Source organism: Callithrix jacchus, chromosome 6, assembly GCF_049354715.1.
Source record: "Callithrix jacchus isolate 240 chromosome 6, calJac240_pri, whole genome shotgun sequence".
In the NCBI taxonomy this organism is placed as follows: Eukaryota; Metazoa; Chordata; class Mammalia; order Primates; family Cebidae; genus Callithrix; species Callithrix jacchus.
Window position 1 is genome coordinate 10715403 of NC_133507.1, and position 12644 is coordinate 10728046.

Here is a 12644-nt window from a genome sequence, read left to right on the forward strand (position 1 = left end):
CTCTCTCCCACACTACCACCCACCTCCCCGCCCCCAGGATCCTGTCTGATAAAGAGGTTCTGGGTGGCAGCCTGGGAAGTTCCATTTAACGAGCACCTCAGCTGATTCTGACGTGGGTGGCACAGGAATCACATTCAGAGAGGCACTGCCCTGCATGCTAAGTTGTATGATTGCTATTTTATAAACGGGTAAATTTTCACTCACCCAGGATCACATAGCTGGCCATTAGCAAAGAGGGAATTTGAATTCAGACCCTTCTGGCTTCAAAGCCTATGCACTTTCCACCATAGTCAAGACATCTCTCTCCACACCGATTTCTGAAACTTCAGTTTTTTTCCTATTCCAAATGTCACTTCATATGTTTTTTGTTTGTTTGTTTTGAGACGGAGTGCAGTGGCATGATTTCAGCTCACTGCAATCTCCACCTCCCAGGTTCAAGTGATTCTCCTGCTTCAGCCTCCCAAGTAGGTGGGACTACAAGAGCCTGCTGCCACACCTGGCTAATTTTTGGGTATTTTTAGTAGAGATGGGGTTTCACTGTGTTAGCAGTGAATGATCTTGATCTCCTGACCTCACGATCTGCCTGCCTTGGCCTCCCAAAGTGCTGGGATTACAGGCATAAGCCACTGTGCCTGGCCCAGATGTTTCTTTAAATTAGTTTTATTAAAAATAAAACTGGCGAGGCATGATGGTTCATGCCTGTAATCTCAGCATCTTGTGAGGCTGAGGTGGGTGGATCACTTGAGCCCAGGAGTTCAAGACCAACCTGGGCAACATAGCAAGGCCCTGTCTCTTAAAAAAAAAAAAATCAGCTGGGCATCATGGTGCATGCCTGTAATCCTAGCTACTCAAGAGGCTGAAGTAGAAGAATCACCTGAGGCTGGAGTTTGAGGCTTCAGTGAGCTATGATTCTGCCACTGCACTCCAGCTTGAGCAACAGAGCAAGACACCATCTCAAATAAAACATAAATAAAAATAAAACCTAGATTTGTTTTAAAGGAAAAAACAGTTTATTATTTTCATGCATAGAAAACTATTATTCTTTGCTATTTGCTATAAATAGGAGGTAACCACAAACGTAAACTGACAAAGTGGGTACAGTGGGCGGTGACCTTGTTTCCAAACAAACGAAGAGAACTGTTAGTGACAGATCCTGACCATTCTGCAAATGACAGGGCTTAAGTAGTGTAGCCTCCCGACTTGGTTCCTCTCCTAGTCCTTCTCCAGACAAGCAAACGAACAAACACTCTGGACATTCATGCAGTAAACATGAAGTTTTCTTTACCTGAGGCGCAAATAGGGGCTCAGAGGAGGGAACAGTTTGTGTGCTGCTTGATCTATCAGAATGTTTTCCTGAACTGAGCGTCCATTGCCCACATTCGAGTCTCAAAGGGGCTCACTACTGAAAAATGGTGAAAAAATTGCTGTTTGAAGTGAATGTTTCCAAAGAGAGAAAAATAGAGAGTAACTTTACAGTACAAAACTTGATGAACACCACCTCAGACAGGTGTTCAGTGTTGACATCATGTTGATAGCATGAATCCCTATTATGAGAACAGCACAGTACCTCTGGAGTCTCTCCCAGAAACACATTATCCAAGTCTAGTCATGAGAACAGCACTCGACAAATTCCAACTGAGGGATATTGTACAAAATACATGGCCAGGGCTCCTCAAAATTGTCAAGGTCATCAAAAATCAAGAAGGGTCTGAGGAACTGTCACAGTCAAGAGGAGTCCAAGGGACGTGGCATCCAAATGTGACATGTGATCCTGGCTAAGATCCCGGAACACAAAAGGGGCATTAGGAAAAAATGGAGAAAATCTCAATAAAGTAGTGATTGAGTTAATAATAACAATGCTGGCCAGGTGTGGTGGCTCATGCCTCTAATCCCAGCACTTTGGGAGAGGCCAAGATGGACAGATCACTTGAGGCCAGGAGTTTGAGACCAGCCTGGCCAACATGGTAAAACCCTAGGCATGGTGGTGCACGCCTGTAGTCCCAGCTACTTGGGAGGCTGAGGGAGGAGAATCGCTTGAACCAGGGAGACAGAGTGAGCTGAGATTGCACCACTGCACTCCAGCCTGGGCAACAGATTGAGACTCTGTCTCCAAAAACAAACAAAAATCATCATCATAATAATGATGCCTTAATATTGGTACAGTAGTTGTGACAAATGTAGCATAGCCGTATAAGATGTTAATAAAATGGGGAATTGAGTGTGGTTATTTGAGACTCTCTGTACTATGTTTACAACAGTTTTGTAAATCCAAAACTATTCTATACTAAAAAGTTGATTTAAAAAAAGACAAAGGAAAAATCCATAAAACATTTCAAGCCTACAAAAAATACACAAAAAGTAACTCACAGACATGCATGTACTCACCATGTAGGTTCAACAGATACTAATATTTTGGATCATTTGCTTCAGATATCTTTTGTCTTTTACACGAATAAAAGGTTGTCAATATAGTTAAAACTATTCTCTACTTTTTTCTCTCTTCCTTCATCCTGAGAGATAATATCTGACATTGTTATCACCTCCATGAATATTTAATACTTTCAATACATATGTATGTATCCACAAACAATGCTGCTCTTGTTTTTGTATTGATATTTACATAAACAGTAGCGTATCATTATTTAACCTTTGCGAATTGCTCTTTCACACAATATTGGCTGTTAAATCTATGTTGATTCATTTAGATTTCATTCATTCATTTTAACCTCCATATAGTATTCTACTGTACAAGTAAAGCACTATTATTCATCTTTCCACTGAGGGGCCCTTAGATCGTTTCTAGTATTTTACTATTGAAAACCGTGTTCCAATTAACATTCTCGTTCGCATCTCCTGCTGTATATATCAAGAGCTTTTGGGGTATTCTCCTTCCTAATGGAGTTGCTGGATTGTGCAGTGGGTGTGTCTTTAACCTTAAGGATGTTGCCAAGTTGCTCTCCAAAGCGTGTGTATTAATTTATATTCCCCAGAGCAGTGAATGAGAATACGATTCTCCCCATTCATCCTTGTAAACGGTTGGTAATGTCCAATTCTTAATTTTGCCAACCAGGTTGCCGAGTATATTTTCATGTTTATTGGACGTTCTGCCTTCTTTTGTGAATTGCCTGTTTATAGCTACTGCTATTTTTGCACTGGTTTGCTTATAATGTTCTTATGAATACATATTTAATTTGTTACAAAGACAACACAATATTTTCAGCTATCTTAGCCCAGTGACATGTTGGAGCAGCTCACACTGTCTTTTTTTTTTTTTTTTTTGAGACGGAGTTTCGCTCTTGTTACCCAGGCTGGAGTGCAATGGCGCGATCTCGGCTCACCACAAGCTCCGCCTCCTGGGTTCAGGCAATTCTCCTTCCTCAGCCTCCTGAGTAGCTGGGATTACAGGCACATGCCACCATGCCCAGGTAATTTTTTGTCTTTTTAGTAGAGACGGGGTTTCACCATGTTGCCCAGGATGGTCTCGATCTCTTGACCTTGTGATCCACCTGCCTTGGCCTCCCAAAGTGCTGGGATTACAGGCGTGAGCCACCGCGCCCAGCACACTGTCTTTCAAGAGATAACTGTGCACATCTCTCAGACTTCCATATCCAGTGACCTTACATTGGTAGCTGAAATTGGCCATGGTGGGAATATTTCTACAAGGGAAATTGGGAAATGCCACAGATCTTTGAAACCACCCCATAGTCCATAGTAAACATTTACCAGCATGCCACTATCTTAACCTCCACCTTGGCCTAAGCATCTCCCACAATATGACTGATTTGAAAACAAACCTTGATCTCCTAACTTGGCTTTTGAGTCTGCTGGAACTGGGCCTCGGATCTCTTTCAGAAGCAGTTTCATCAGGGTTTCTGTAATAGATGATAAACTCAATATCCCTTTGAACTAATGCATCTTCTACTTTGAAGCGGATCACTACTCATTTAAAGCAAAGCAAGGCTCCTTCAGTAGCTCATCAGTCAGTGATCCAAGCACAGATGTAGATTCCAAGTATCCAGTGACCCTGGAATTGGAAAGGATGGCAAATGTTACCCGCCATCCCCGTTGCCACGCCCCCACCATCTCAATCTTGTTTCTTTGGACAATTTCCCCAGCAGGTATCAGTTCAGTCTCTGTATGGACATTCTGATGACAGAGGAATTTTTCCCACACAATGCAATTCTCCAGAGACTGCAAAATAATACTTTTTGTTTCAATTGGAAAAGAAGAAAAATTCTTTAAAATAAACGAAATCTATTTTCCTTTCCATTAGTCTAGTTCTGCCCATCGGTGTTACCTGGATCTGGATCAAGTCTAATGACAACAGGCAGAGCTAGAATAATGGGAAGAAAAACAGATTTGAGGCCGGCCGCGGTGGTTCAAGCCTGTAATCCCAGCACTTTGGGATGCCGAGGCAGGTGGATCACGAGGTCACGAGATCAAGACCATCCTGGTCAACAGAGTGAAACCCCGTCTCTACTCAAAGTACAAAAAATTAGCTGGGCATGGTGGCGTGTGCCTGTAATCCCAGCTACTCAGGAGGCTGAGGCAGGAGAATTGCTTGAACCCAGGAGGCAGAGGTTGCGGTGAGCCGAGATTGCGCCATTGCACTCCAGCCTGGGTAACAAGAGCGAAACTCCGTCTCAAAAAAAAAAAAAAAAAAAAAAAAAAAAACCAACAACCAGATTTGAAAAGTCTAATGACTTTTTCAGGTATTTGAAACCAGAAATGATATACAACCTCTCTTCATGTCTATATGTCTTAATAATTCCTCACGGATGTAGGAACCAGCCTTTCCTTCGTTCAGCTTCCTCTAGTCCCTGTTCGGTTCTCCGGTTGATCAACGGTATGCAAAGAGAAAATGTAAACAAGTTGATTCTGCAGCTGATTCTCCACATTGCAGGGCTACAGATAGCTGCATAACTTTAAGATCACTTTATTGTGTAGCCTGTCCATGAGACCAGAAATAGAGTTTGCTGCTAGTGAGGAGCCTGACACAATGACTCTGTGTTCAAAATTTTACTGAAGAAATGTGCAGAATATGTTTTACAGAATAAGGTTCCACTAGAACTTAATATCCGAAAAGAGAATGTTTTACAGGAACATTCTCAATAATCAATTGAAGGATCCCTTTTGTGGGTTACGTGTAACCACTTCCCCCTTCCTTAGTGAGGTTTCTGCTTGTCTTTCCATACTCATATTCTTAGGAGAAATATATTGAAATTCAAAACTGCTAAAAAATATTTTATGCTATACTTTATGAAACCCTGACAGTGCATGGTGGCTCATGTCTGTAATCTCAGCACTTCAGGATGCCAAGGTGGCAGGACTGCCTGAGTCCAGGAATTTCAGACCCACCTGGACTACATAGTGAGACCTCATCTCTATTACAAAAAAAATAGCTGAGTGTGATGGCACACTCCTGTAGATCCAGCTAATCAGGAGGCTGAGGTGGGAGCCAAGATTGTGTGACTGCACTCCAGCACTCTAGCCTAGGTGACAGAGCGATGGCCTGTCTCAAAAAAAAAAAAAAAAAAAAGGGAACTTTAATGTGTTAAAAATCTGTAGCAATAAATTAGGAAGGTGTTTATTCCCTGAGCCTGGCTGCTGCTGCCTGTGTGTTAATTTAGAGATTTACTAATTACTTGACAGCGAAGGGGAAAGTACAAAATGTACAACTGAAGTATGAGATGTCAAGGTACCACTGTCAATTAAATATCAAATGAAGAGGTCATGACATTTTAAAGCGGAAAGGTCCACTTCAACATGATCATTTCACAGAGGAGAAAACAGAGAGGTGAAGCCACTTGCACAGAGTCACACAGCTTCGCAGAGTAGGGCGGGGCAGGGCAGAGGAGTAGCTTGTCTCCTTTTCCGGGCATGCTACCGATACAACAGCTCAGAGCTGGTGGCATTAACCAGAGGGAACAGAAATTTTGATTTAACCCCACTTTTCACGTACATCCAGGATGCATTTCAACAATGAAGAAGCATCTTTTGTGCTGTCTGCCAGACAGGGATCCTTACTATTGATATGTTTGAAAGTTAATTACATGGAGGAGTGAAGACGGCACACCCATCTCAGAGACTAACCACCGCAAATGACAAGTGAAAAAGACAGAGCCGTTACAGCGATCCTGGTTGGGTTTCTTTTCCCAGACTACCACGTGGGGAGTCGAGCATATCCACCCTCAGGTTCAGTACAGGCTCATGACAATGCTTAGGCTAGTGGTGCAGCTATAGAAGCCTCTGCTTTCCACTTTGGACCCATGAAGATGTCCAGGGTGTCTGGTACCCTTGGCCCAGGCCTGGGGTTTCCAGGAACTTTCCTGATTGATGTTTTACTGAACACGGTGCCAAAAGTAGTCACAGGAAGACATTATCTCAGCTGTCTCTGCGCAAATGCTCTCTGAAACCTCCACGTTGCTTTTAAAGTATCATGGAGAAATGTAGCATTTATGCCTTGGGAGCTAGCAATCCATGCAGAGCTAAAATAGAAAATCTTCTCAAGTTGAGTGTAAACAGATCCTCATCAAGACTGGGACTCTTGTTGCTTGTGGCTGTGTGGGGACTGGAATCAGCTACAGTATCACTTGTATTTTTCCTGCCCCTGGGTTGCTCTGTGGAGACCATTTGATGCCCTCCACAGCTAATGCCCCTTGCAAAGACCTTAGGCAGACATACACTGAAAGCATACTCAACTGTAGACAGCTCTGGGCAGGGATGGTGGAGTTTAGCATCTCTACTAACTTGAATAGTAGCAAAAATGGGAAGCATTGTGCTAACCTTTTTTTTTTTTTTTTTTTTTTTTTTTAGAACAGCTACAACTATCTAAATTATAATACAATCTTAAACATTTAAAATTCGGATACAATTACCCAGAATGAAGTGCACCCGTCTTAAGTGTACAGTTTGATGTGTTTTTAGTAAATGCATATACTAGCATAGCCAGCACCCCATCAAGATATAGAGCATCACCAACACCCAAGAAAGTTCTTCATGCCTCTCCTAGTCATTTGAAACTTTCCCTTCTCTACCCACACAGGGCAACCCTGCTTGTTATTTCTAGCTCTAGATCAATCTTGCCGGTTTTTGAGCTTTACATAAATGACCTGATACAGTATGTACTCTTTTGGCTTATACATTCTGCTTTGAGACTCATTCATGTTTCTGCATGGATTAGTAGTAGTTCATTCCTTTTTTCTGCTAAGCAGTATTGCATTGAATGAATACATCATGATTTGTGTATCTAGTCTCCCTTTGATTTACATTTGGGTTGTTTCAGTTTTTAATGAACAAAGCAGCTATCCACATTCCTAAAGAGGTATTTTTGTGAACATATTTTTAATTCTTTTGGGTAAATAGCTGGGGTAGAATTGCTGAATTGTAAGTTAGTTTTATGTTTAACCTAAGAAACTTAAATCATGCACTCTTAGTGAACTTTATTGCCTATGAAGTGAGGTCTTTAAAATTTTTTGTCTTAAATTCTATCGATATTATATGGGTGGAATTCCTCTGAAATATCTTAAGGATCAGACCTTGATTAACTGTGTCATTTTAGTAGATCTTTAATGCTTCTGAGTTGTTTATATAAATAGCATGAAAACTGAATGACTCCCACTGGAAAACCAGAATGATTTCTTTCATGGATCTCTCTCCTATTTTTATTTATCTCCTTTAATGTTTTATACATACAAAAATACGTAGAACATATGTGTTAGTTATAATGCATAATTATAAAATGGAAATTTGCAAATCCATCACTCAATCCAAGAGTGAACACATTCCAAATTACAATGAAAACCCATGTGCCATGGGCTTTCCATCCTCTCCAAAGGAATTCGCATCCTTCATTAATCCCTTTGCCAAAACAAAAGCAAAACAACCAAAGATATTTTATTATGTATTTAAGGCAAGGGATTGCTATAAAATATTTGTTGTAACTTTTGAAGTTTTTCTTGCCTTTAAGATCTTTATTAAAATGGTATCATGCTGTGTGTGTCTTTGATACCTGTGTATTTTTACTCTGTGTGTTTCAAAGATCTGCCCATGTTGTGTGGGGTTGTAGCTTATTCACTTCTGCTGCTGAGTAATGCTCCTTTCTGCGAATATATCACAACGTAATGTATTACTTGTAACACTTGTCAATTGTTAGTTGTGCTGTTTCTCATATTTGCATTTGATGTATATAATATACACTACATGTTTGGGGAGTCTGGTACATTTAGCAGAATACTTTGAGATAAAACTGTTATGAAGTAAACAGCGTCTTTAAGAAATGAAAACAAGCAGCCAGTTTCTGCTCCAAAAGAGGGAGAATCTATAAGATACCTGGGTAAAATGGTGTAAGATAAAAAGTGTGGTGCATTGTCAGTGTGGGTGTAAAGGAAAGACTCCAGTTAATGTTTGTCTACATGATTTTATTTCAAGGTTGAAAAAATAAGTTTGACTTGTGTATGTGGAATATAATCATTGAATAAAATACAAATGTCCTTCTTTGTCCATGTGGTCAAGTTAGAGCCTAAAGATAACCAAAAAATTTTTTTTTCCTAAATATTAAGCTATATAATGATACACATCTCACTTCACTGTTTAAAATAACTTAATATTATTAATTTCCTACTTCAGGAAAACACAAACATTAAAAAATTCACAAATGAAAATCATTTTAGTAAACACACACACACACAGAAATAAATCCCACAACCACTACAAAAACCTGTGTGCATTTAAAAATTCCATATACCTCTTTATGTTGTTGGGTACAAATAAACAAGCATATTTATGACTAATACTAAAAATATATTGGGTAGTATTTGAAGATTTTATATAAGCACTAGCCTTTTAAAAATCAGTTCTAAATTTGTCTTACAAGTATGTATTAAAAATTCTGAAATCAAGTATAACGAAATTATATATCAATATTCCTTTGCATTTAACTCCAGAGTGGATCTGCAGGAATCAAGACCAACCTCATGCAGATAACTTTCTGAAGAAATATTTACAAATTAGTAGACTGGACTTCATTCTTCACGGGTATTGCCTAATTTTTAAAGGGTACATTCTAAGTTTAAGATTCTAATAAATTTCTTCCTCTGTTAAATCCAGGAACATCTAAAACTAAAACACTTTATTTAAAAATCACGCCGAATTTTAGTTAAACAAAACCATCCCACCATATGAATAAACTTGTTAGGTAAAATAAGGTTGATTTTCCTTCTATACAACTGACTCACTGAATCCAGCCAGAACTTTCCGAGGAGGAAAATGATCTAGGAAACAACTTTAAGAAAAAAAAAAAAAAAAAAAGGCTAAGTTTCCTTTATGATAGCTTTTGTTTTAAGCTCTTAAGTTAAAAAATTATTTACGAACGATGGATACAAGTTCTAATCCAGAAATCTTTTAGAATTAGAGTAATAAATGAAACCTACTACCTTCCGTTACATCAGGTCCCCTCTTACCATCCTGCGCGATGGTTTAGGAGACAACCACTTCTTATCTAGACAATTCACAACTCTTTTATTAGCCATCTTAAAAAAATTTATTATTGACATCAGCTAGCCTGAGTCATGAAACCCGACCACATTAAGGACGACACGTGGTCCAATCACTATTTGTAAAAGTCCACGTATCCCAAACTCCTCTCTTCTGCCATTGCTGGGCTGTCTCCCCCTTTGAGGACCTGGTCTCCGCAGCCTGTATTCATTAGATGGCAGTCCTAGGGAAGTCTTGCTTTGGGGAAACCTCTCCTGCATATTCAAGAAAATCACCGCGGAGACTTAGGGTCGATGTTGGTTTCTAGTCACTCACGTAGCAAAATAGCGAGAGGAACGTGCCCGGGAGGACCCGAGACAGGTGCGGGTGGGTTTCCGCAGTGGCCGCCGATCCCGAGTGCAGGCGGGGTGTTCCCTGGTCGGGACCGCGACCAAGGGTGGCTTTCCGGCTCCAGCCTCCACCCCCATTCGGGGCCCCGGGACCGGGACACGCCCCCCGAGCTTCGGGGCCCCGCGGCCCCGCAGCGTGCACGCGCCGCGGCCTCTCCCCGTCGCCGCCCACGTGGTGGAGCCCTGAGCCGCGCGAGGTCGCGGGGAGCGCTCGGGGAGGGCCGCGGGTCCCGGAGGCACCGCCGGCGCGACCCAGCCGAGTCGGCCCCCAGCCCGGGCCCCCACATTTCCTCCCCCGGAGGGAGGGAGGTGACTCTCCGCAGGCTGCCCTCCCCTGCGTCCGCCGCGCCCTCTGGCGGCCGCCGCGGGGACGCGCCCTGGGCACGCGGGACCGCCAGTCTGGGCTCCCTTTCCGGGGCGCGGGGCCCGCGAGGGGCGTCGGGGTCTTCTCACCTCGCGCCCCACCCCGGGCCGAGCCACACGGGCCGCGCCCTTTCCCCTCCGCTCCTCGCGAACCCCGAAACTCCAAGCTCCGCTGTCGCTACGCCTCGGGCGTCCCAGCCTGGCGTGAAAGTGCCCGGCGTAGTAGCCTGGGGGGGGGTCCCCTTTCTCCCAGGTGCGCCCCTCCCGTCAGGTTCGGGCTTTCCGGAACGCAGCAAAAAAAAAAAAAAAAAGCCTTAAGCTCGCACTTATTTATTTATTTTGTAACAGCTGCAAGAAACAATGAAGCTTTTCAAGAATCAGGGAATCGCGCTTTCCAGCCGCGCTGTTGTTGTTTTCAATGAACATCTCCCAGCCCCACACTCCCCGCCCACGTCCCCTCCCCTGCCCAGCCCCAGCTCCAGCTCCAGCCCCAGCCCCAGCCCCAGCCCAGCCTTCCCCCGCCTATCCGCCCCTGCCCCGCCAAGCCCTGGCCGGCGCCGGGGGCTTTGTTTTTGGAATCGGGCGGGAGGGGAGGGCGCGTGCGGGGTGGCCGGCGCAGTGCGGTGGGGGCGGGAGCGGGTGGGCGCGCGCGCGCGCCTGTGTGTGCGCGCGGGAGCCGGCGGGGCGGGAGGTGGGGGCGGCGCCTCGCAGTCTCGCACCCCACGCCTGGGCTCCGCTCCGCACGTCTCGGGGATCCCGGGCTCCGGCTCTTGGCGCGCGCCGGCCTGGGCCGGGCTCTCGGCGCGCCGCGGATGCGGCGGTGGCCGCTCGAGTGTGCGAGCGGCGCGTGTGCGCGACCCCGGGCGCGCGCGCGAGCCCCCAGTGTGTGGCAGCGGCGGCGGCGGCGGCGGCGGCGCGGCGAGGCTGGGGCTCTTGTTTACCAGCCTTAACTCCGCTGAGCGGAAAAAAACGGGGAAAAAACCCAACGAGGAGCGAGCGCACCGGGCGAACTCGAGACAGGCGGGCGAGCGAGAGGAACGCCGCCGGGGAGCCTGCCCGTGGCCGGCGCTCGCAGACCCTCAGCCCCGCTCCCCGGACGCCCCCGCGCCCTCCACGCCCCTCCCGCGCGGGGGCAGCTCCACGGCGCGCCTCGCCTCGGCCGTGACCTTCACCGAGCCGGAGCCCCCGCGCAGAGCAGGCGGCGGCGGGCGGGGGCCGGGCGGGGGCCCGCGCGGGGCGGACGGCGGCGCGGAGCGGGGCGGCACGGCGGGAGTGCTGAGCGCGGCGCGGCCGGCCCGCCGCTTTGTGTGTGTCCTGGATTTGGGAAGGAGCTCGCGGCGGCGGCGGCGCTGAGGGAGGAGGCGGCGGCGAGCGGAGCCCGGAGGAGGAGCAGGAGGAGGAGGGGGAGCCGCTCATTCATTTTGACTCCGCATTTCTGCCCCTCCGTGGCCTCGCCTGCGACTCGGACTTCGGGGCGATCTAGGGAACTGCGTCGCGCCCTCCCGCCGCGGAGGCTCTGGCATCCAGCCGCCTCCAGCGCGGCCAGGGCAGGGCTTGTTTTCCTCGGCGAGGCGGATTTGGGCTTTTCCCCCTTTCTTTGCATTTTCCCCGCTTCCTGCCTCTCCGGGTTTGAAAATGAACGCCGACGACGCCAGCTGCCCGCCCCGGCGCGCCATGGGATCTCGGCTTCGCCAAGCCCTGGGCCGCTGCTGCCGGCGCTGAGGGGCCGCCCCGCACCTCCCGCCCCATCGCGCACCTCCCGCCCCGTCCACGCACCCGGAGGGCCCCGGCGCCGCCGCCTTCGGACTATTGTTTCCTTCGCCCTTGTTTTTGGAGGGGGAGCGAAGACTGACTTTGAGACTTGTTTTCTTCTCGTTCTTTTCCCATTCCCCCCCCCTTTTTTTTTTGAGAAAGGGGAATTTCGTTCCAAATAAAAGGAATGAAGTCTAGCTCCGGAGGAGGGTCCCCGACCTCGCTGTGGGGACTGCTGTTTCTCTCCACCGTGCTCGTGCTCTGGCCGACGAGTGGAGAAAGTGAGTATGTGCCCGCCGCCCGCGGCCACTGCGGGAACTTTTCCTCCGAGGGGCTGCGCCTTGTTTGCGAAACCCGAGTTGCCGCTATCGCAGCTGTCGGGCCCCCGGACTCGGGAGCGGCGGGGCGGGGCGCGGAGCAGCTCTGCGGGGAGGGAGGCTGCGGCGGACCCGGGACCCGGGCTTCTTCGTCCGGAGCCCCGCGGGCCCTGGCTCCGGTCATCCCCACGCAGGAAGGGCCGCGGGGGCTTTCTCTCTCAATGTCGCGGCAGCCCTGTCCTCCCGCCAGGCGCCAGGACTGGGTGGGGAAGTTGGTGTCGGGGCGGACTCCGCGAGTCCCCGGGCCCCGCCACCCGCACCTCGCCTT

General features: G+C 47.1%; 1 protein-coding gene across 3 annotated transcripts in view; it reads left to right on the forward strand.

Annotated features, from left to right (window-relative positions):
* IGF1R (insulin like growth factor 1 receptor) overlaps window positions 1-12644 on the forward strand; it is a 495490-nt gene that overhangs the window by 165769 nt on the left and 317077 nt on the right. For 2 of the 3 annotated variants that reach the window (XM_035303721.3, XM_017973274.4), the window contains exon 1: window positions 12155-12280. The exons of the other annotated variant lie outside the window; for it this stretch is intronic. In XM_035303721.3, coding sequence (XP_035159612.1) covers window positions 12187-12280 — 94 coding nt within the window. In that variant the 5' untranslated portion in view covers window positions 12155-12186. Of the gene's footprint in view, window positions 1-12154; window positions 12281-12644 lie in introns of those variants that run through there. 3 annotated transcript variants of the gene reach the window in all.